This window comes from Schistocerca gregaria, chromosome 8 (genome assembly GCF_023897955.1).
Source record: "Schistocerca gregaria isolate iqSchGreg1 chromosome 8, iqSchGreg1.2, whole genome shotgun sequence".
Classification (NCBI taxonomy): domain Eukaryota; kingdom Metazoa; phylum Arthropoda; class Insecta; order Orthoptera; family Acrididae; genus Schistocerca; species Schistocerca gregaria.
In genome coordinates, this window is record NC_064927.1 from 243,103,866 (window position 1) to 243,128,687 (window position 24,822).

Genomic DNA, 24,822 nt, shown 5'->3' on the forward strand with positions numbered 1-24,822 from the left:
AAACAGGGAAAGCAGCGGCATCATATGAAGGAAAGCATCAGTAAACGCTCCGCCCTATAGCGAGAAATTTCTGCGCCGGTGTAAACGTGTTATAAAATATTGTTTCACTTTTTCAAAAAAAAAAAAATCAGATGGTTCTGAGCATTATGGGAGAGGTTATCAGTCCCCTAGAACTACTTAAACCTAACTAACCTAAGGACATCATACACATCCATGCCAAAGGCAGGATTCAAACCTGCGACCGCAGCGGTCGCGCGGCTCCAGACTGTAGCGCCTAGAACCGCTCGGTCACCCCGGCCAGCCTTTACTTTTTCATTTTGCTCCTTTCGTATTTTGCTGCTGTACAACAAACGCCTGTCTCTCTTTGTGTTACTTTAATATTAACTGCAGATATTTTATGATGCCAGCAGCCCAGCCAGCGTGACACATAAGGAAAATTTTAGTAGTAAATTAGGCGGTTATATTCGCGAAACTGTACCAGACGCTGTCTGCCCTGGAATTAAGACGTCCACTACTGGAATTTTGAGAACTTAAGTTCCAAGAAGAGTCGGACAACATACTGCTACAGGTGCGACAGAGACGTACGACTGTGACTCACGGTCAGAGAACTACGCCTGGCGGAGGAACGGTGCTCTGTGTCTCGGAGGCCGCTATCCTCTCGTAAATCGACGAAGGGTCGCCGCGGGTCGGAAATAGAGACGGAGGAGGGCGGGTCCGTTACAAGCGGACCAACACGTGTCCGCGGCCCAGCGACACACGCCTGGGAGGGCAGGAGCAGTATCTTACCGCGCAGCCAAGTACGAATGCAGGGCACTGAGGTCGTCACCTGCTGTCTAGCACAACTACACTACACCCTAATCCCAGTCCTGAGGCCCGCCTCTAAGCAGCAAAGTGGCCGCTATTTCTCACTCTCCAATTTTTATTCCAGAGCGGTGTTCCGAGAATATTAAATGTGACGGTAGTATCCGTTCCCGAAAGAACAGTTACCGTATATGACCATGCAGCTTTGCTAGAAATGAAATGATAATTAAATGGACACCGTAGTTGCAAACAGGCGTTGATGTACTTCATTGGTGACTTGTTGCAAATGTGTGCTCCGACCGGGACTCGATCCCCTTGATCTCATGCTTACATGGCAGACGCTCTATTCATCTGAGCCGCCGAGGGCACAGAGGACAGTGCGCCTGCAGCGACTTATCCTTTGCACGCTCTCCGTGAGACCCACATTCCCAACATGTCCACACCACTACATTCGTAGTGCGCGTGGTAGACGTTTGACCATCATACTCATTACTCGTGGCAGATTAATCTACCAAGTCCCGTACGAGTTCGGGCAGAGCGCGTGCATTCGCACAAGAAGGTCAATGGCCGGGAAGCCATATCTTAATTATATGTAACGGTAGTATCTGTTCCCGAAAGAACAGTTACCGTAGATGACCATGCAGCTTTGCTAGAAATGAAATGATAATTAAATGGACACCCTCGATGCAAGCAGGAGATGCCGGGTTCGAGTCCCGGTGGGGCACACATTTTCAACATGTCCCCAATGAAGTACATCAACGCCTGTTTGCAGATAGGGTGTCCATTTAATTATCATTTCATTCCGAGAAGATGTATTTTCCCGCCCGCATGTAAAAGCTCCTCAACCCAAAATTGGACTAGATCCAGTGCTTCCTTGTTTGCGTACCATGATTCGTCGAGGGTTCATTTACTGGTACAGGTCAGGAAATATTCCTTATTCTGAGATTCTTCACAATCACATCTATCATCGTATTCATCTATAAACCCCTCTTGATCATGTTTGCCTTCACTGTGAAACAGAGCACGTTGGAACTTAACTACCTGCTATTGTTGCACTTCTACCAATAACTATTCATTCTCTGATGTTTCATTTCTATTCTAGTATATATGCAGTGTTGCCCAAATCTGTTAAAATGTTATTCAGACCGCAACATATCCAGATCCGTTATATAATTATTAATTTTCAGTATACTAATGGCAGTAAAACATTTAACTTTACTGGAAATCGTATTGATTAATATAAATAAATAATTGAAACTATCGTATTTCCACGTAATAATATATTTTGACTGATCTAATCAGTAGTTTTGGAATTATTGACACGTTCCACTAGACAGAACTGTGTCCAGATTTTACAGTAACATGTTCTAGTTTTGAGGAACCGCTGGCCGAAATGTTCTAGGCTCTACAGTCTGGAACCGCTCGACCGCTACGGTCGCAGGTTCGAATCCAGCTTCGGGCATGGATGTATGTGATGTTCTTAGGTTAGTTAGGTTTAAGCAGTTATAAGTTCTAGGTGACTGATGACCTCAGATGTTAAGTAGCATAGTGCTCACAGCCATTTCAGGAACCTATTTCGCTTAAAAGATGATTAGCATTGAAGTTCCGATACATTGAAAATTACTGTTCTCTTATCTGCCTACTTCTTCAGTTTACCATCGTACTTTGGTTGCCCTAATTTGTATGAATCGAATGACATCCACTATTAATTCGTTAAGGCACTAATTATGAATTCTCATAAATTATCTTGATTTAAAATACGGTAACTGTTCTTGTAAATTCATAATTCCCGACGTAGATATACAAAAAAAGTTTCGTAATCTTTTTTACTTTACTATTAACTTATTATGTAAAGTACCTCATTGTTGGAACATCTAACTCCATTTAATTTCATGTATTCCGTTTTGTAATCGAATATGTACTTTCCAAAATCCTAAAATATCCTTAAGCCAGTTTTCAAATGAGTCTTCATCTACATCTACATTGATACTTTAGAAATCACACTTAAGTACCCGGTAGTGGGTTTATCGAACCAACTTCAAAACAATTCTCTGTTATTCTACTCTCGGACAGCGCACAGAAAAAACGAACACGTATATCTTCCCGTGCGAACTCATGATTTAACATATTTTATCATGATCGTTTTTCACTATGTAGTTCGGTGTCAGGAAAGTACTTTCGCATTCTGAGGAGAAAGTTTGAAATTTCGTGAGAAGATTCCGGCGCAAGGAAAAAGGCTTTGTTCAATCTGGTGTCCATCGCAAATCCTGTATCACGTCCGTGACACTCTCTCCCCTATTTCGCGATAACACAAAAGTGCCGATCTACTTTGAACTTTCTCGATGTATTCCTTTAAGCCTATCTGCTAAGGATCCAGACCGCGCGGTAGTACTCCAAAAGAGTACGGACAAGCATAGTGTAAGCACTCTCTTTAGTAGATCTGCTACATTTTCTAAGTGCTCTAGCCTTCCCCACAACATTTTTGTGCGTTCTTTCCAATTTAAGTTGTTCATAATTGTAAGCCTAGGTATTTAGTTGAATTTGCAGCCTTTAGATTAAACTGATTTATCGTGTACCCGAAGTTTAACACATTACTGTTAGCATTCTTGTGGATGACCTCACACTTTTCATTACTAACGGTCAATAGCCAATTATGTAATTTGTTTTTATCTTCTGCACAATAACGGTATTTTCTAAATCCGTGTTGACTGTGTGTCAACAGACAGTTCTCTTTGAGGTAATTCTTACTGCTTAGCTGGGTGGTAACGTGCTTGCCTCCCGTACAAGAGGCCCCAGGTTCGTTTCTCGGCCGGGTTGGGGATCTTCTCCGCTCGTGGACTGGGTGTTGTGTTGTCCTCGATATCATTTCATCTTCATTACTGGTGCGCAAGTTGCCCAATGTGGCGTCGACCAGTTGGCGGCCGAAATTCCGCGAACGGGGCCTCCCGACCAACGATGCCATAATGGCACAGCATATGTTCCGAAATGCTGCAGCATATCGACGTTAGAGATAAGGGCTTGTAATTTAGTGGATTGCTCCTAGTACCTTTCTTGAATATTAGTGTGACCAGTGCAACTTCCCTGTTTTGGGTGCGGATCTTTCCTCGAACATGCGGTTGTAGGTGGTTAATACTGAACCCCTGCTTCAGCATACGCTGAAAGGAACGTCATTCGTATACAGTCTGCACCTGAAGACTTGCTTATGTTAAGTGATTTAATTTTCTTCACTATTCCGGGGATTTCTACTTCTAAGTTACTTATGTTCTTGATTCCAGTAAGCCTCATAAGGCGCTTGTTCTCCCGATTCTCGAGTATGGTTCATCTATCTGGTATCCCTATCAGATAGGACTGACAGAGGAGATAGAGAAGATCCAACGAAGAACGGCGCGTTTCGTTGCGGCATCATTTGGCTGGCGAAAAGGCGTTACGGAGATGCTAAACAAACTCCACTGGCAGACGTTACAAGAGAGGCGTTGTGCACCACGGAAAGATTGGCTATTGAATTTTCGGGACAGCACCTTTTTCAGGAGGAGTCGGACAACATATTACTCTCCCCCCCCCCACCCCCCCTCCCCACCCCATCTACATCTCTCCTATTGGCCACAAGGAAAAAATTCGAGAAATTAGAGCCAATACCGACAATAATTCTTGCCACGCACCATTCGCGAGTGGAACAGGTGTGGAGGATCAGATAGTGGTACCGAAAGTACCCTCCGCCGCCCACCATATAGATGTAATTCTGAAATATTCATTTCGTTTTCTTCGATGAAAGAAGGCTGTTTTTAGTACCTCTGCTTTTGCAGTACTGTCATCGACAGAATTTCCATCGCTACCGCGTAGAGAAGGCACCGGGCTAACAGGCCCGTTAGGGTATACAAGGGGCGTGAACAAGATCACTGTGAAGGGTACGGAGGTGCCGCATTCTCTTTTCAAACTGTGTTATCAGCGCCTGACAGAATTTGAAAGAATCGTGTTTCTCCATTTGGCCTGCTGGACGAATCTTGAATATCCTGGCTTGCGGGGCATTCAGATGTTACAATGGCGCGATTTTGGACTGCATAGCAACGATAGGGCAGGCACCCCTGTAGAAGTTACGGTGGTGCACATCTGACCATGACAAGGGAGATCGCCATATTTTGCAACAGCCACATTGTAATCCCTTCACATTTCCGACCGCCTTCCGAGAACAGGTAATGGACTGTGTGCGAAATTCGGTGTCATGCTGCACAATTGGTCGGAAAGAAGCAGCGGCCAGACTTAGGTAACACCGTTCCACGCGCAGCCACTCGTTAACACCGCAACACAAAAGGCTGCGTTTGGAGTGGTCCTGTGACCGAGAGCAATGAACTGCTGGTGAATGGTATTTGCGATGAATCGCAGCTTTGCACAACGCCGAGTGATCATTGTCGGCGAGTGTGGTGCCGATCCTCGGAGAGGTCCCCCATTCTTCCAGTGTCTTGGAGACGCACAGATGTGTAGCTCCCATCATGGCGTGGGAAACTCTCGAGTACCACTTGCCGTTACGGCTGATAGTGAGAGAGGAAAGTCTGACAACAGAACGGTACATCAAGGACATCCTGCGTTCTTAAGTGGTACCTCTGTTGCGTCAGCAGCGTAGCGTAATTTTTTCAGCAGGGCAGTTCTCGTCCACACGTCTCTATGAACTGCCTGGGCGACGCTGAGGTTCTCCTCTGATGAGCACTATCCCCAGATCTGTCCCCGGTAGAACACATGCGGGACCAATTGGGACGTCAGCGGCGTCCCAACGTCTATATACAAGATATGAACGATCAGTCGCAGGATACAGGATACAACGATTGTAGGACACACACGTCTCAACCTAACCAGTGAGTGCATAAAGACCAAAAGTCAGACTGATAAGTGGGCTCATACTGCCAAGTTCTTTGACAATTTGACTCGTTTTTGTAAACACTGCAATAACATCAAATATCCTCTGAATCCTACATATTATATTTTTTGCTGTTATGATATGATTTTATAACCTAAACCAGCTGACAAACCTGCCATTGCCCAGGTATTCAAAAATGGCTCTAAGCACAATGGGATTTAACATCTGAGATTATTAGTCCCCTAGACGTATAACTACACTCCCGGGCATTAAATTTGCTACACCACGAAGATGACAGGAAGAAGATGCTGTGATATGCAAATGATTAGCCTTTCAGAGCATTCACACAAGGTTGGCGCCGGTGGCGACATCTACAACGTGCTGACACGAGGAAAGTTTCCAACCGATTTCTCATACACAAACAGCAGTTTACCGGCGTTGCCTGGTGAAACATTGTTGTGATGCCTCGTGTAAGAAGGAGAAATGTGTACCATCACGTTTCAGACTTTGATGAAGGTCGGATTGTAGCCTATCGCGATTGCGGTTTATCGTATCGCGACATTGCTATTCGCGTTGGTCGAGATCCAATGCCTGTTACGAGAATATGGAATAGGTGGGTTCAGGAGGGTAATACGGAACGCCGGATCCCAGCGGCTTCGTATCACTAGCAGTCGAGATGACAGGCATCTTATCCGCGTGGTTGTAACGGATCGTGCAGCCACGACTCGATCCTTGAGTGAACAGATGGGGACGTTTGCAAGACAACAACCATCTGCACGAACAATTCGACCACGTTTGCAGCAGCATGGACTATCAGCTCGGAGACCACGGCTGCGGTTACCCTTAACGCTGCATCACAGACAGGAGTGCCTGCGGTGGTGTACTCAACGACGAACATAGGTGCACGAATGGCAAAACTTCATTTTTTCGGATGAATCCAGGTTCTGTTTACAACATCATGATGGTCACATCCGTGTTTGGCGACATCGCGGTGAACGCACATTGGAAGCGTGTATTTGTCATCACCATACTGGCGTATGAGCCGGCGTGATGGTATGGGGTGCCATTGGTTACACGTCTCGGTCACCCCTTGTTCGCATTGACAGCACTTTGAGCAGTGGACGTTACATTTCAGATGTGTTACGACCCGTGGCTCTACCTTTCATACGATCCCTGCGAAACCCTACATTTCAGCAGGATAATGCACGACCGCATGTTGCAGGTCCTGTACGGGCCTTTCTGGATACAGAAAATGTTCGACTGGTGCCCTGACCAGCACATTCTCCAGATTTCATACCAATTGAAAACATCTGGTCAAAGGTGGGCGAGCAACTGGCTCGACACAATACGCCAGTCACTACTCTTGATGAAATGCGGTATCGTGTTGAAACCGCATGGGCAACAGTACGTGTACACGCCATCCAAGCTCTGTTTGACTCAATGCCCAGGCGTATCAAGGCCGTTATTAAGGCTACTGATTTCTCAGGATCTGTGCACCCAAATTGCGTGAAAATTTAATCGCATGTCAGTTCTAGTATAATATATATGTGTAATGAATACCCGCTCATCATCTGCAGTTCTTCTTGGTGTAGCAACTTTAATGGCCAGTGGTGTAAAAATTGCACAGTACTACCGCACTGATAATGCATAAAAGTTTTATAAAATTTATTGAGACAAAAAAATATCGGTGGGAAAATTTAGCCAAACTGCTAACAGGTTCGCAGCCTTCCCCAATGTGCAAATGAACAGACACGACTAGATTTATACATACACCTACGCCAGCGTTTTCTATTGAAAGAGGCATAGGAGATTTGTGTTCAACGTCCCGTCGACAATGACGTCATTAGAGATGGAGCAGGAGCACGGATTAAGAAAGGATGGGGAAGGAAATCGGCCATGCCCTTTAAGAAGAACCATCCCGGAATTTGCCTGAAGCGATTTAGGGAGGTCACGGAAAACCGCTCGACGTGGGTTTGAACCGTCACCCTCCCGAATGCGAGTCCCGTGTGCTAACCTCGTTCGGCAGGGTCTTTTTAAGACCGGCGCCGCGCCGCGCTCCCAGTGCAGCCGCCCTGCCGGGGGCGTTAATTGCGACAGCTGCTTCCTCTGGCCGCGCCACGTGTCCGGCCGGCGCGCGTCAGTTCGGCAGCGCCCCTGGGTCCGCTGCTGGCGGCTGCGCGCTCCCAGCTCCCGCCGACCGTGTCTCCGGCGACGCCCTGCCCGGCCGGCCCCGCTCTGGCCCCGCCGCCAGCGCTATTGTCTTACCTGATTACGGCCCACAAATAATGTAGCGGCCGCTCATTCAGGCCAGCGCCCGCGGCCGTTCCACCGCGGCCCGCGTCCATTGTCGCCCCTGATTACCCTTGTTACTGTTAACCATCCAGCCCTCGCCGCTATTTCACCAGGCCTGAATTTTTTACACGTGGTTCGCCTCACCCGACTTCTTTGGGTATGCCATACTAGTTAATCTGTTCCGTGTTTTTCAGGACAAGATAAACCTCATGATGTGTAACGTGTATATTGAGTCGGCAGTCACAATAGGCTGTGTTGCACGCCAATAAATGCCAGTTTCCTCCCAGACGGCTACTTATCTGCGAACGACTGTATTATAAATGTCACGGCATTTATTCTAGGCCCAATATCCAGGGCTGTTCTTACTGACGTTTAAAAACCACCCAAAAGCTACGCAAATGAAGCTGACACATTTTAAAAGAGCGCCGTGGAATATGATGTTTGCGGATGATGTGGTTCCGTGTGAGCAGAGCATCGACAGACTTGAGGAAAAGCTGCAGGATTGGAGGGAGGCACTAGAAGAAAGAGGGATGAAAATTAGCAGGACACAGTCATTGAAGGATGGGCTGATGAGGTTTTGCAAGATCCAGGATGATGAGCTGAAATCGGTCTGCAAATTTAAATACCTGGGGTCGTACATACACAGGGACTGGAAAGCGAGATACAACACCGAATAATTGTGGTTGGACCAACTGGAGGAAAATGAGTGGTGCATTGTATGACAAGAAGGCGAGCATTGGGTTGAAAGGGAAAGTGTACAAGTCGCTGGTAAGGCCTCCTATGATGTACGGGGCAGAGACATGGCCAATCACAATAACTCAGAAAAGGAAGATGGGAGTGGCTGAAATGAGGATGCTGATGTGGGTGTGTGGGGTAACAAGGCAGGACAGGATTGCAAATGAATTTGTTAGAGGAGCTGTGAAAGTGGGACCCATAGGGAAAAAGATACAAGAGAACAGACTAAGGTGGTACAGACACTTACAAAAAAAGAGGAAGAGTATATCGGAAACAGAGTTGAAGATATAAAGATTAAAGCAGCGAGGCGGAGAGGAAGACCGAAGGGTGAAAGGATGGAAGAAGAAAGAGGCAATGGATAGAGTACTATGGCGGAGAAGTATCCAGAAGAGCAACGCCGGCCCTACGTGACGTGGGACAAGGCGACGATAAAGAAGAAGAAGAAGAAGAAGAAGAAGAAGAAGAAGAAGACGAAGAAAGCAGAAGAAAACAAGGGGCCGCAAATGTCGGGAAATACTACGAAAGTGGATGATAAGTGTTGAACACGTAACATCACCAGATGACGAACCTCGGCACACGTGCAACAGTGGAGCCTGTGGGTGTGTCGCATCTGATCATCCAAACCCAAGTCAAGTATTCACACCGGTGTTTTTCCGCGCCAACGAGCGTAACTTTGGTGTGTGAGAGTTCGAGTCTTGCGTATGGTATCTAGTGTATTTTGCACTGCCTTAGACAGTTATGTGTTTACATTGAGGTAAAATTTATTATTTTACCTACCGGTCTCGCGATATCCGCCCGTTAATTGCAAAGTACACTACAGCAAAAACCTACCGTATTGCGTCACAAGTAAATAAGTATAAGCTTCCAAAATGCATCACTACCAGCAAATGACCTACTTTACTGTAAAAAGTCTGTAAACAAGAAAGACACAAGGGATAGAGGAAAGAAACGCAAAATAAGAACAGCTTTTGCTTGGTTATAGAGAGGATAATAATTTTGGAACTTATACTTTACAACACATCGTATTTACAAAAAGTGTTCAAAAACAGAGTACCCTAGTGGAGCGACGTGTAGCATTGCCCCTATCGACGAGACCAATCGCTGCACGTACGGCGAAGTACCGCACGTCATATGGTGACATCACGTGTTCATCATTTCTCATCCAGTTTAGTGCTATTACCAGACATTTGCTGCCCCATGTGTCTTATATTAAATCACTTGTCTCAGCGACATCTATGTCCATTTAGGGACTTTTAAAACGTTAATAAGAATCACTCAGAACGCGGGTCAAGTCAAATGAGGAGACTCTGGAAAAATACACAAATTCGCTAAAGAGTACTTACAATCACAGCCTGTACGTGAAATGTTATACGTTCCACATTCGGAGTGCAATCCAGGCTAGCCGCTTGCTGGGGGTAGTCCAGTGTGTAAACATTCGCAAACCACCATCGAGTTATGGAAGGCCGCTTCGAGATTACTGGATGACCTCTGCTAGGCAACTCTTAAATAACCCCGTGTAGAAATAAGAGGTAACTGCTGGTCATTTCACTTCACTGGAGTCACAGTATCACTGGATCCGCCACCGGAGCTACCTCTTAAATAGCAGCCAAACCGACAGATACTTGCCCCATTCTATTTCCATACAAATCACTGATGTAAGGCGGCAGTGCTGTATTGCCGCTGGCACCTCTTGTCCGAATTGACACCTTCTCCAAGCCTGACTGTAAACATGTTGTTATTGACATCTGGCACATAGGCAACTCGGCAGACCTGGATGCACCACAGGGAAGCATAAGATCATCTCATAGTCGGAGATGATGGTTGAAGTGATCGCTGTATCAGACAGAAATCTGCAGACTCCAGTCTTTGAATGCTAGCCGCTATTTTGACGGGAAGCGAGGTTGGAATCTTCATACTCGTCAGTCAGGGAGCCTGAAGATAGCGTAGTAAATTGTCGAAACTGGTAGCCAAATAAAATAGAAATTAGACGACTGAAAGGCCGTCACAGATTACACAGATTTGACATTCTGTGCTGCACAGTCGAATCCCGGAACCACCTCTGAAAAGATGGACATACAGGGACCTACTGCAATCTGGCGCACAATAATAAGGAGAGATGGGCTACAGAGTGTTTCAGCAACTGTCACCGTAGGAAAGCTGCACAGGAGCAGAAACAATCAGCAAACTAGTTAACCCAACAAACAGAAAATTTACTTACCTTGTATTTCTCCAAAAAAACGAGTACTCATTACAAATAATGCAGCAAGAAACAGAGTGCAGCTTATACAATAGCAACTAGTATTAGGCTGGCTGTACTAAGCATGCACGACAGTGTTCTAGCGGTGAGGCTCCAGATGCAAGTGGGTTGAGTGGCTGCCACTGCCCGTCCTATACCACAGTGGCAGAAGGCGCTCGTGGTACGGAACCACTGGATGCGTGGCTCAGCACGCATGCACCATTGGATCCGCCAGATTAAGCGCAAGCACTGTCGGCGCCTAACAGAAACTGCAATTTCGTTGCTGGTAGGGTAGTACCAATACTGTGTACATGTACAAAGTTACGTTGATATCCAATCTTCTGGGTGTTCCACTTTTTTTTTCTTTTTGTTAGAAAATGTATATATAGGGACTTTCAGAATTCCCATTACAGATTTCTAGGGGCTGTAGACGGGACTTAGTAAATAAATTTCGAACTTAATAGCCTCACTACGAATTCCTAGAATCAGCTGCATTACGAATAGATCTACTAGCCCGTAGCGACATACGGAAATTTGTGCCAGTCTGGGACTCGAACCTGGATTCCCCATTTATCGCGAACGGTCTTCTTAACATCTTCGACTATCCATGCACGCTCTCTGGACCGACCCAAACTTCCACATATCACACTGTTTGCATCCTTATATCGTAGTCATTATCAGTTAATGCTTGCAACATTACTTCGATTCCCACAATAAGAATGAGGCAACGAGGAATCGCGACCAATGCAGTCATTGTGACGGCTGGAAGTTCGCGTCGGTTTGGGCTCTGACAGCCAGAGTGGTTCCGGCGACTGCTCGCGATAAGTGGGACATTCGGGTTCTAGTCACGGCCCGGCACAAACTTCCATATGTCACTATTGAGCAGTAGATATGCGAATTCAGTCAGCAAATTAATTTCGAACCATTTCGTACAGCTGTGGATCGTCAACAGCACTTTTTCTTTCGCACATGTATGTAAGTATTACATGCAATGTGTGGTTCTGAAATAGACGTGATGGGTTGCTGAAGCAACTACATAGATCTGAAGATGATGCAGGGAGATAGAAGTTAGTCATACATTAAAAAATTTGCAACTGGAACTGCATAATAAACAATATATTAGAACTGTTTTAAATCCGAGAGTACTGCTATTTATGGCACTGTGCTATTTTAAACGCTCGTCCTGTGCTCCTTTTCGATGCCCCGCTTACACAATGAGGTTCTGCGCTAGCCGACTTTGAGCATCATTAGCCCCAACTGCAGATTTTTTTTTCACTCTGTACACAATGTAAATTGTGCTAACATATGTTGGTTGTAAAAAGCTTTGAGAGATACTGCTGGAGAGAAATTTCACCTTCAGCAAGGCACAGTTTCTTAATTTTTGCTTTATCCACATATGTTCCAGGATTTTCTGTGCTATTTTCAATATTTTTCTTTATTATTATGCGTGAAAATTATTATGACAAGAACTTTTTGAGGTTTGCGCTTTTTAGGCAGAATAACAAACAAAAACTTAATGAAGGTAGTACAGTACGTGCCGAAACATGTGCAGGCGAAGCAATAAATAAGCAACCTGTATCTTGTGTAGGAAGGAATCTCTCACCAATTTTGTTTGCAGACACGGAGTTTAAGAGGAGCTACAAAATCCGAAAGACAATTACTGCTCATGTATTTTTTGGGTGCGACAATTAGGTAAAAAATTAGTTTTTTGTGATGTGATCCGTGAACTGGAGCTTCTTCCATTATCAGTGTACCAGCTGTACGTGACAAAAATTTTAAAAAATATGGACATGTTGATATAGACTGCCAAGATAAAGCCCTGTTTTTTGTGTTTCAGATGCCGACCGCGATGGCGTCCTGAGATGACGGCCGCACAGTTGGCACTCCTGCTCGCGCTGTTGCTGCCGCTCAGCCGATTGCAAGGTGAGTTTCTTCTCCTAAACTTCATGGTCTGCGAAAAGATCAGGATCATGGTCAAGGTACAACAATACCCCCAGCCCCACTCCATTTTGATCAAATATCGGAGCTGTAATGGATGAAATTCTTTTTAAACTTGAAATTTGATTCTGGGATTTCCATCATACTGTCAGCCATAAACCGCTGCACCAAGACTACGACGCGAGTCGCAAAAGCCAGATGCCACCCTAAGAAACACCTTTGCCTTCTGTCTGATTCGTCCAAAGACGTGCGTTTCATAATTTGTCAATAGATACAGAATACTGGATGATTCTGAGTGGTCTTTACAAAACCCTAGAACATGCAGAAGGCGCTGAGGCGAAAACTCTACTGAAGTTACAGCCCGAGTGCAAAGAACAGGCACGGACGCGATTGAACTATCACCACACGATGCGGTTTACAATGTGAAATTTTAGTGCAAACCTATAATCCCTCATATATTTTTCAATCGTGGAGATTACGCTACAGAGGAACTGAGAGGTGGGACTAAATTTTGTAAACACTGTTTTGCGACGTTACTTTAAACACAACACAACTTCAAGGCGATTACTTGTTTCATTTTTGAGCTACTGTGACATGTACCTCCTTATAGTTTGATCTAATGTCAAAAACACTACTTTTAGATGAAATGATACAGAAAAACAAGCATTCAGGAGGGGAACGAAGTAAGTAAGAGACACATCACTACACAGAAATCTGCATTTAATTTTTAAAATTTAAGTATCTTCCGTCTCATTGTTGTTTACAAGGCAGTTGTTGCTCGTTATACAATTATTATTTTCTAAAATACTTTCCGAAGTGCGACTGTTTTTGAAGTGATTTTTTCACCTTTTTACCACAAGCGCATGTCTCAGAAAAACGAGGACAATCATCATTTCCAGAAGATGTTTAAATACTTGTGTATGATCTGCGCGGCGTAGAAACTAACTTTCAAAGTCGTAAGACATAATTGAAACAATTGGTATTCGTTAGCGACAACTTGAAACATTATATCAGGCGGCTGTTTAAAGGTGCGTGTTCACAGATAAATATTAGGTAACATTATTGTTTATACCACTTGCAGTGAACTCATCATCATATTTTACCTTCGAATATTTGCGGGATGCAATATTGTTTTCAACAATGAGGGTGCAGGCTTGATAAATTTACCCTCTTGTAAAAGATAAAGGATTTTTAAATCTTTCAATGGAGCAGTTAAAACTTTAGATATGTCTGTGTAAACCAAGAACTATAACTATTTGTTCCCATCAAATTGATCTAACAAGTTATTACGCAGACTTCTTTGTGAATGATAGTGTCAGAAATCAAAAATATGTTTCACTACCAGATTAAACGGCTTAGGTATGATTTACTTTGTAGTGTCACCACAATAAAGTTAAAATAATTACGAGTGACTCTTTTGTTATCATGTATTATGACAAAACGGTGTATCATATATCACTCAAAACTAGAGTGACCTAAAGAGTAGTCTCTCAGAGCTTGTCTGCTTTATTTATATTTCCAGGAAAAAGCTGAATAACATTTTCTTTATCTCAAAATAATGAAGTCAGCATACTTGCCTGAGTTTTGTTATCAACTTCGTTACTTTACGAGATTCGTTCTAGGGAGCGAACTGTATAGATAACCTTTGTCAAAATAAGTATAACTCAGAGGCCATACATAATTTTCTGATTTGTTCTCAGCCGATTACATTTTTCTTTTAAATAGACTATCTAACCAGCTTTCAATTCAAATTCACTGTTCATGTCAAATCAAAGTTTAGTTAGATACGAAGGGTAGGGTAATGACTACGTGGAATTTCCACCAGAAAATGGAAAACACTAAAGAATTGCACGGGGATTCCTAAACTTCCAGGGGATTTCACGATGGAGTCACCCTGAAGAGGCATCGGATTCGTGACGTCACACCCGTTTCATGTCAGTTGTCGCAGGCGTTCTATCCCGTAGACTACGGCTGAGTAAATAAGGATTCTATCAGGACCGTACACTGTACGAAAAGCAATGCAAAATAATGTGTTACATTTTCCTTTATCTACTAGACTAAACAACGATATTAATTTACTGCAGTTACGGTAGTTACATTTATAATCGGCTGAATAATGTGGCAACAATTCCCAGTGCTAAGGTACATGCAAGGTTTGCATTGTAGCTCTTCTTTTACTAATGGTCCGCTTCCCGATTATTAGTCATTATTTCGACGTTAGTAATTACCAGTCACAGTAAATTATTATTGCCCTGTTGCCTAACATATGTATTTATTCAAGTTTTGCTCCTGTAACAAGGATACTGTTTTCCAGGTATGGCATCCCATTGGGTTCATTATTTATCATCTTTTGGGTTTAATGGGAATTCAGACACGTCCTGAAAACACGCTGCAAGTTAACCTGCGACGTCGACAGGTCATCAGTACGCGAACATTATGATACCACGTATCTGACATCCGCTGCAAGCCCCCGCCGTCGACAACACGCTACACGGGTCAAACCGCCGCTTCTTCCCGGAACGCAGCGCATGGTGTGACAGGACGGGGTACCGCTACTCATACAAGTCTGAGCAGGTCGGTCTGGTATAAACGAAACCCCTGCTTGGAATTACAGATTATTTATCGGCCCTTTCACTGGTCATCGTTTCCTCCTCAGAGGAATTCAATAAGGCCGACATTATCTCAGCTTTTCGACGTCGGGTGCCTCCACTGAGAGAAACCTTTTTTCACTTTATAAGTAGAGAACAATTCTGTGGCCCTCGTGCCGTATTACCACTACCAGCATCGACAGAGTGAGATAGGATAATCAGTTCTGCCTTGTAACCAGGACACTCGAAAGTTACTGGTCGTCGTTATAGGTGACTGTTTCTGCAAGGAGGTTCAAATGGCTCTAAGCACTATCGGACTTAACATCTGAGGTCATCAGACTTAGAACTACATAAACCTAACTAACCTAAGGACATCACACACATCTATGCCCGAGGCAGGATTCGAACATGCGACGGTAGCATCTGCAAGGAGGCTGTGATTTCGTGGTGTTGTAGCCGAGGAGAATACTTTTGTTACAGTGTACAAAGAGCGTGCTTTCCATGTTGAGCCAAGCGGCATTAGCCGAGCGGTTTGGGGCACTGCAGTCATCGACTGTGCAGCTGGTCCAGACGGAGGTTTGAGTCCTCCCTCGGGCATGGGTGTGTGTGTGTGTTTGCCCTTAGGATAATTTAGGTTAAGTAGCGTGTCAGCTTAGGGACTGATGACCTTAGCAGTTAAGACCCATAAGATTTCACACACATTTGAACATTTTTCCATGTTGACATTTATAAAGTGAAACTTAAACAGTTTCAGTCTGTAGAAGATCCGATAGAGCAATGTAGCAGGAAACAGTGTTGAAAGTCGTTTTGTTCGCAACGTTGTGAAGCAGCAACATATTAAAAAGTTTTTAAGTCTGCACGATTGTGTGACAATTGTCAATTAAGTAACATCTTTTGAACGGCTATGCAGCGTCATATTGTAAAATATTATTATTAATTTTGCAGTAAAACAGTCTTGATCGCACGAGATGTTTGATTTGGTTGGCTACCGTTTTCGGCCTATAACTTAGAGCATCTTGACGCCGTGCACACCGTGATGGTGGCCGGTGGCGGTGGACGGAGCAAGATCCGTAACAACACGGGCGTCAGTTGCTGTTTTGGTGGTCTTTTTCATACGACGACTTAGGCCTATCAGTTAGATTGCCGTGAACATGAGCCAGGACGTTTATTTCAACATTCTCGGTGACCAAGCGTAGCCCTTCCTTCTGCACCTACATGATGAATGTGCCTTGAAACTCCCGTCTTCGAGGATTACAAAAAGTAATGATTCTTACGGACAGAAAAACACTGTCTGCTGGACCTTAACTCGTACTTGGGACCTTTGGCTTCGCGGGAAAATGCTCTACCGACTGAACTACCCAAGAACTATTCATCGCCCACCCTCACAGTTTCGCTGCCACAATACCTCTTCTCCTGTTTTCTACTGTTTCTTTGCCGGCCGCTGTGGTCGAGCGGTTCTAGGCGCTTCTGTCCGGAACCAAGATGCTGCAACGGGCGCAGGTTCGAATCCTGCATCGGGCATGTATGTGTGTGATGTCCTTAGGTTAGTTAAGTCTGGGGGACTGATGATCTCAGATGTTAAATCTCAATGTGCTTAGAGCCATAAAAACCATTTGAAGTTTTTTTCTAACAGCATTGCTGGCCACACAAGGTATGCAAGATAACTGTTGATCACGTAGAATGTTGAAATCAACATCGCGCTTCATGTTCACAGCAACCTGAATGAGAGGGCTAAGTCATCCTACGAAACACCCCACCAAGACGTCAGAGAATCACCTCCGGCTTGAATTACACCCACCAAACATCTATTGCATGCAGTTCCCTTCGCATTGCTCATTCAGAAATAGATTCAAATGTACCTGCAATCATTGTCAGCATCTGTTTCTATCTGATGCGACACTCATCGGTGAAGTTTGGGACGTAGGAGACGAAAGGTGAGGCTGCGAAGGCGGGTGGTGGGTTGTGCTTGGAAGCCTCTATCGGTACTGGACTTGCCCGCTATACGCAAGGATCCCAGGTTAGAGTCCTCATTCAGCACACAGTTCACATCTGCTAGCAAGTTCATCGGCACACACTTCGCTGCGGAGTGAAAATTTACTCTGGACAACAGTCATGTTCACAGGACTGCACGCACACGTTTCTAGTTCGACGAAAAACACTTCCCCACCCTACCGCATCTCGACGGTCTCGCTAAATCATCTGAATTTACTCCCCCAGTCCGCAGCTCGTGGTCTAGTGGCTAGCGTTGTTGCCTCTACATCGCGGGGTCCCGGGTTAGATTCCCGGCAGGGTTGGGGATTTTCTCCGCCCGGGGACTGGCTGTTAGAGTTATCATCTTTTATGAAAGAGGGAGACTGGACACAGTAAATATTGGGAATTTGTACTGGCGCTGCTGTACTGGCACAGTTGAGCGCCCCACAGAGCAAACATCATCATCATCATCATCATCATCAACTTAATCCTGTAAAAAATAAAAAGCAGACTAGTCCAGACAAGTCTAGCAGTATCGAACATAGGCCCTAATTTGAGGAAGAAATTTCTGCAAATGTACGTTTGGAGCACAGCATTGTCTGGTAGTGAATGTCGGACAGTGGTAAAATCTAAACAGTAGTGTGAATGTCGAAAATTAGGTGGGCTAATGAGATAAAAATTTCTAGTGGAGTAACGCAGTGATTATCACAATGGACTCGCAACCGGAAGGACGACAGTACAAATACGCGTTCGGTCATCCTTATTTAGGTTTTCCGTGATTTCCCTAAATCACTTAAGGCCAATTCCGGGATGATTCCTTCGAAAGGGCACAGCTTCTTTCCTTCTCCATCCTTCCCTTAACCGAGATTTTGCCACGTCCATAATGACGTTGTTATCGATGGGACATTAAACGCTAATCTCATCATCCAATAAGATGAAGAATGGCGAGGTTCTCTGTAAAATCAGCGTATATGGAAAACACTGACAAGAAAAAGATTCAAATGCCTCTGATCACTATGGGACTTAACGTCTGAGGTCATCAGTCCCCTAGAACTTGGAACTAGTTAAACCTAACTAACCTAAGGACATCACACACATCCATGCCCTAGGCAGGATTCAAACCTGCGACCGTAGCGGTCGCGCAGTTCCAGACTGCAGCGCCTAGAACCGTTCGGCCACTCCGGCCGGCGACAAGAAGAAGGGTAAGGATAATAGTACATGTGTTATGATGCCATATAATAATCTCCAATAGAGAGAGCAATAGAGGGTAAAAACTATAGGGGATGATAGAGGAGGGCCGGCCGGAGTGGCCGAGCGGTTCTAGGTGCTACAGTCTGGAGCCGCGCGACCGCTACGGTCGCAGGTTCGAATCCTACCTTGGGCATGGACGTGTGTGATGTCTTTAGGTTAGTTAGGTTTAAGTAGTTCTAAGTTCTAGGGGACTGATGACCACAGAAGTTAAGTCCCATAGTGCTCAGAGTTATTCTTTGATACAGTAGGAATATACGTAGCAAATAACTGAGGAAGTGTGGTGAAAGTGCGACCCTGAGAATAAGTGGTTGGCGCCGGAGAAAATTTCGTGGCAGGCTGCATCACACGAGTCAGAAGACTGACGGAAAAATAAGAGTCCATGAGTATTTGGAACAGCGGATGAACTGTACCACTCAACATCCTCGCAGTTTAGAAGTTCCTCAAAATCTATTCATCATTGAGCGACTTCAGCTGGCTATGCCACAACTTAAAAACTTGTCATTGTTAAAGAAAGGAACGAAATATTATGGTCAGTGTGTTGTTGCTTTTTTTTGTCCACGTATAATGTCTTTAATAGTCAGGTCAAATATGAAGTCCTATATCAATAGGTACAATCCAACATGGAGCGCTCGAACTCACCCTGCAGAACATGGCTTACTCCCAACGAGGCAACACAGGTAGAACTAGAAAAAGTGAGACAACGAGATGAAATATTGAGAAGGAGGCAGGCATTTCTGGTAGCGGTTCCGGAAGATTTGATAAGTGAGGGTGACCTTAGATACAAACGCGCCACAAGGACCGCGCGACAGTTTGGAGCCGAGGACAGTATTAAGAGTGTCCGGGTGCGTGTCTCGCACGCCCGTGGGCGTCAGGTGGGGCAGTTTGGCGCGCAGCATCCGTCACAGGGGGAGCGGCAATCTGTTTGGGGCGCGGCGGCAAGTGTTTCACCTGTCGGCGGTGCGCGCCCTGTCGCCGACAGTGAGGCATCGGCGAGTCCTTCATCAGCGACGGCGACACGGGAAGGGCGGGAACCGCCAGAGCGGCAGAGGGCGGCCACTGCTCCTTGCGGAAACTTCTCCCCCCAAAAAGTGCCAGCGCCTCAGCAGGGGCTCTGTAAGTGGCCAGGGCTGCGCCTGCCATCCACTTTTCTCACGTGTGTGTGTGTGTGTGTGTGAGAGAGAGAGAGAGAGGCGAGCTGTATAAAGATTTAGCAACGTAGTACTTCTGGCTGCCTCTATCACGTTGCGTTGGGTGACACCGTTGGATATTCGCGATAGTTCGACGAATCATATGCTAGGCAGTTTCAAGTGATTTTTTTATTACCACTAACATTGTGGGATAAGGCAAAAACCCACCGCAAAAAAAACTAAAGTGAATCCTGACAACCCACAACTCTATCACGGTGAAAGTAGCCCCCCCCCCCTTCCCTCTCTCTCTCTCTCTCTCTCTCTCTCTCTCTCTCTCTCTCTCTCTCCCGCTCTCTCTTATTCCTTGTTTATACAATCCCCTCTCACCCATTCACGCCGGCCAGTGTGGCCGATGGGTTCTAGGCGCTACAGTCTGGAACTGTGTGACCGCTACGGTCGCAGGTTCGATTCCTGCCTCGCGCATTGATGTGTGTGATGTCCTTAGGTTAGTTAGGTTTAAGCAGTTCTAAGTTCTAGGGGACTGATGACCTCAGATGTTAAGTCCCATAGTGCTCAGAGCCATTTGAACCATTTGCCCATTCACGCATGTACGCACGCACGCACGCACACAGACACACACACACACACACACACACACACACACACACACAGACAGACGCGATATCACGTTTGAGCAGTATTGAGCAACACAATATTCACCAATTTCATTTTGTTTTAGGTTTTGTTATTGCCTATATTTCTTTCATTATCTCTGTTTGGATTTTTCTATCTGGTACACGAAGTTGTGTCATTCCCACTTCTTTCACATCTTATAGTGCACCGATCCACTTCGCGTTTCAAATTTAGCTTCACTGCAACTTTCGTCCAATTGCACAACGTGTCTGGTTGATCTGATTGTTTCCAATCTTTTGATATGTCCAATCAGTTTTTTTCGTAGACACACCAATGTCGGTCGACTTTTCAATTTCTTTATTTGCTCTAAAACTATATGTTGCATTTTCAATGCAATTTGGATCTACAGTTTTTCTGATAACTTTTTGTTTTGTCTTTCTAATTTCTTCGATGTTCCCCTTTCTGTTAAAAGTGAGTGTTACGGCACCATGAAGACACACTGTGTTGATGACTGAGTTTCACTGTCTCAGTTTGTTGAATTTAGAGATAAATTGTTTGCTTTAGTTGTCTTCTGAAAGCCTGAAATTCGTTTTCATTATGTGACTGAAATTCGTTCAGTTCTTTGCAGGCGAGTTTCCTGAATCGTACCACCTAATTATTTGAATACATAGTCTCTCTTGATGTCACTGCATTTATTTTTCCGAACTTTAGCAGCCAGGTAGTTGATCCATACGTATATCGTGTCTACAAATGATATTTGGAGCCGTACTTCTCCTGTTTCTTTCATAATTTCGATTTATTTATATGTCCTGTCATAAAAGCGTCAGTGTATTTTGATATAGTAATAATAATAAAAAATATTACATAAATTTTACACTGCTGTCAACATTATTATTATACTTTCTTTGAACTTATTACCTTATAATATGCCATCTTTGTGTACTTTAAAGTATACATAGTGTATGTGCTGTTGCATATGATGTAAACACTACAGAAATGGGATTCTGTGAGTACTTACAAAAATGGTTGAAATGGCTCTGAGCACTATGCGACTTAACTTCTGAGGTCATCAGTCGCCTAGAACTTAGAACTACTTAAACCTAACTAACCTAAGGACATCACACACATCCATGCCCGAGGCAGCATTCGAACCTGCGAGCGTAGCGGTCGCGTGGTTCCAGACTATAGCGCTTAGAACCGCACGCCCACTCCGCCCGGCGAGTACTTACATTTCTGTTACTGTTTATCTTTGCAGACATATACTAGAATAATATACTGTTTCTTGTCTTTTGCTACCAGACTGTGTAAGGGGTTACCAAAAAATTGTACGTACGAAACATACATGTCTCGTTACTTAACTTAAATGCACCTCATGACGAAAGTGTAGCCCTCAGAAACAATAAAATATATTCACAGTTGCGAATAACGACAACCATCAGCTACTCGAACTCGCATTTCCAGCTTATTCTACAGCTGATGATGGTTGTCGCAGTGCCTGTTCCTTTGAACGTCATGCATATCCAGTGGAACTTCGCATCGTAATCGGAATAACACAGGCACTCCAAAAGCGCACCCAAAAACGTTTGTGACTGATTGGAATAACTTGTAGTATTAATCAAATGTTGTTATTGACTGTTGATGGAATACGTCAGGAGGGTGTTGGTGAATGTATGTATTTGCAAATCAACAATCTTAATTTGCGTTACTTTTTTGGAAGGAGGAGAAAATAGTTCAGATGTTCTACCAAGTCACTTGCTGTGTCTGACAGAGATATAGTGTTCTTGGCAAACCTTAAAGCTTTTATTTCTTCCCACTGATCGGTAAGTCCCTTTCCATATTTCCCCTTGCTTTTTCCTTATTTCTCACACCATGTATAGACTGGAGCTAGGATGCAGCCATTTTACTATCTTCGCAATAACAGTCCCCCTTTTATGTCTTCAACTGCTGTCTGGATTGCCCACAAGCTGCAGATAGCCTTTCGCTGGCATTATTTTCTCTCCGATGACTCAGAATTTCAAATAATGCATTACTGCAAGATTTAAAGATCTGCGTTACATGTTATGGGTGCGTTTGGGAGACGCGTGAAGTCTTGTTGTGGCTAGCAGAACCTTAATTCACGGTGGTGTCGGGAAGGAGCCTTTAGCTGGCAGGAAGCCACAGGTTCTGCGCGGTTTTCTGGCTCGGCGAGTGGGTGTCGGCTTACGTCAACGCGAGACGGGATGTACAGGGTGCCCTGTAAAATGCGTCCAGTGAAAATTGCGTCCAGAAAAGGTCGGTGAAAGGTCCACTAGTCCCTACCCTCCCCCCCCCCCCCCCACCCGGCCGGCCGTTGTGACCGAGTGGTTCTAGGCACTTCAGTCTGGAACCGCGCGACCGCTACGGTCGCAGGTTCGAGTCCTGCCTCGGGCATGGATGTGTGTGATGTTCTTAGGTAAGTAAAGTTTAAGTAGTTCTAAGTTCTAGGGGACTGAGATGTTAAGTCCCATAGTGCTCAGAGCTATTTGAACCATTTTGAACCTCCCCCCTCGCCGGCCGCGGTGGTCTCGCTGTTCTGGGCGCGCAGTCCGGAACCGTGCGACTGCTACGGTCGCAGGTTCGAATCCTGCCTCGGGCATGGATGTGTGTGATGTCCTTAGGTTAGTTAGGTTTAAGTAGTTCTAAGTTCTAGGGGACTAATGACCACAGCAGTTGAGTCCCATAGTGCTCAGAGCCATTTGAACCATTTTGAACCTCCCCCCTCCCGTTCGAACTCCAGCAGGTTAAAATGTTTCATTATTATATTATGAAATAAAAATGTTTTACTTTAATAAATGAAAATGATCGAAGAAAACTTTATTGCGAAAATTTCTACAATATGAAGTGTTCATAACTTTTTTTTAAATTTCTTTCTGACGCAGCTTCAAAATTTTTACGTATGACCGAATCTTCAGAAACAGCGGCGAAAAACATAAAAACCAAATTCGAAACACGTAATTTAAAAATCGTATCTGTTCTCCCTGACAAAGCATACTTTAAAATAAATATAAAATTAAATATGATCCATACAAGTGGATGATCACCTGATAAATGTGACATGTATAAGATGAACTGTCATACTAATTAAAATGAATTACGCACGTGGTGTCATAAGCTAATACCATGGTTCTTCTCCCACTCCTAGCGCTACAAGTGCACGCCCTCAGAATGTGATTTCAAACCATGATATCAGTTTTGTTTACAGTTCTAATTCTGCATATCGTAGTCAGTACTGCCAAGTGCAAGATGTATGTGCATCATAAAGCTGTATATTAAGTAAAGTATACTCTAAAATGACACAGTACGAATCATTAAAATAACTTACGTAATAACATTTTTTTAAAGATGACATTCCATAACATGATTTTTCATATTAGGACAGCGTAATCATCCTAAAAAGATGGTAAAGTGGGATTTGAATCTTAAACAACTAGAACCAGTACAACATGCGTATGTAAAAGGGCATGTCGTAGACCGTAATGTCGACCTCTCGTTTTGCGTCAAGAGGTTGATATACGTTGCTGATCATTTGCGTGGTGGCGTCGACACGTCTTGGACAGGGTGGCACAGCTCTTCACTGGGGACACAAGGGAATAGTCGTGCTAAGGGTGATTCTTCAAGTGGTAATTCACTGATGTAAACGAGGACTTCGGTAGTGCAAACATGCCGTAACATAGTGAGTAGGTAGTTTCCGTGAATACCGGGCTCCAATTTCACAAGCTTTTTTTTGGGAGCAAATTTCACTGGGCACAGTTTTCATATATCCGGTGGAATGAAGTATATGTTAGTAAGGACGGGGGATCGACTTTCGTTTGTGAGTGCCAGCAAAACTTTAAACCTCGACTTTTCAAAAACTATTAAAATGGTCTGGTGCTAGTGTATCATTTGTTACACTTACGTACGCACTTTAATAGTGCGAAAGATGAGCAACCTGGGTGACCTGTTTGATGTGTGCTTGTTTTGCAAGACGTATCTAAGATGGCTATTACTCTGCCCTTTGGTAACCTTCAGGGGCATAATATGACGTCCGAGGAACAACATTGCGTCTTCCTGCTTTGTGCCAGCTCACGGCTTAGGTAGCAGAGGGGGAGGGCACGTTAAAACCGGTCAGGCGGGACAGGGGATACCTGCTCTCTGGGGCGGGGAAACAAAAGAATACACTTTGTTCCGGGTCCTCAGATGCGGACAACGTAGGTAGGATGTGAGGTATCAGTAGAAGGGGCCAGCGACTAGATTCAGTCACACGTTTCCTCTTTCAGATCATCCCTAGTTTACTCTTATATCTGTACGGGACAAACAGTCAGGTGAATGGATGGTAGATGGACCAAGAAATCTCTCCGATGGAAAAATAATAAGAGGTCGAAACGACAGCCTAATGCTGATATT

The 24,822-nt window shown here is 44.5% G+C and overlaps 1 protein-coding gene across 2 annotated transcripts in view; it reads left to right on the forward strand.

Moving 5' to 3' along the window:
* Window positions 1–24,822, forward strand: part of LOC126284394 (netrin receptor UNC5C) — a 1,047,805-nt gene that overhangs the window by 775,274 nt on the left and 247,709 nt on the right. For both annotated transcript variants that reach the window (XM_049983291.1, XM_049983290.1), the window contains one exon: window positions 12,751–12,836. In XM_049983291.1, the coding sequence (XP_049839248.1) occupies window positions 12,776–12,836 (61 nt within the window). In that variant the 5' untranslated portion in view covers window positions 12,751–12,775. The remainder of the gene's footprint in view (window positions 1–12,750; window positions 12,837–24,822) is intronic.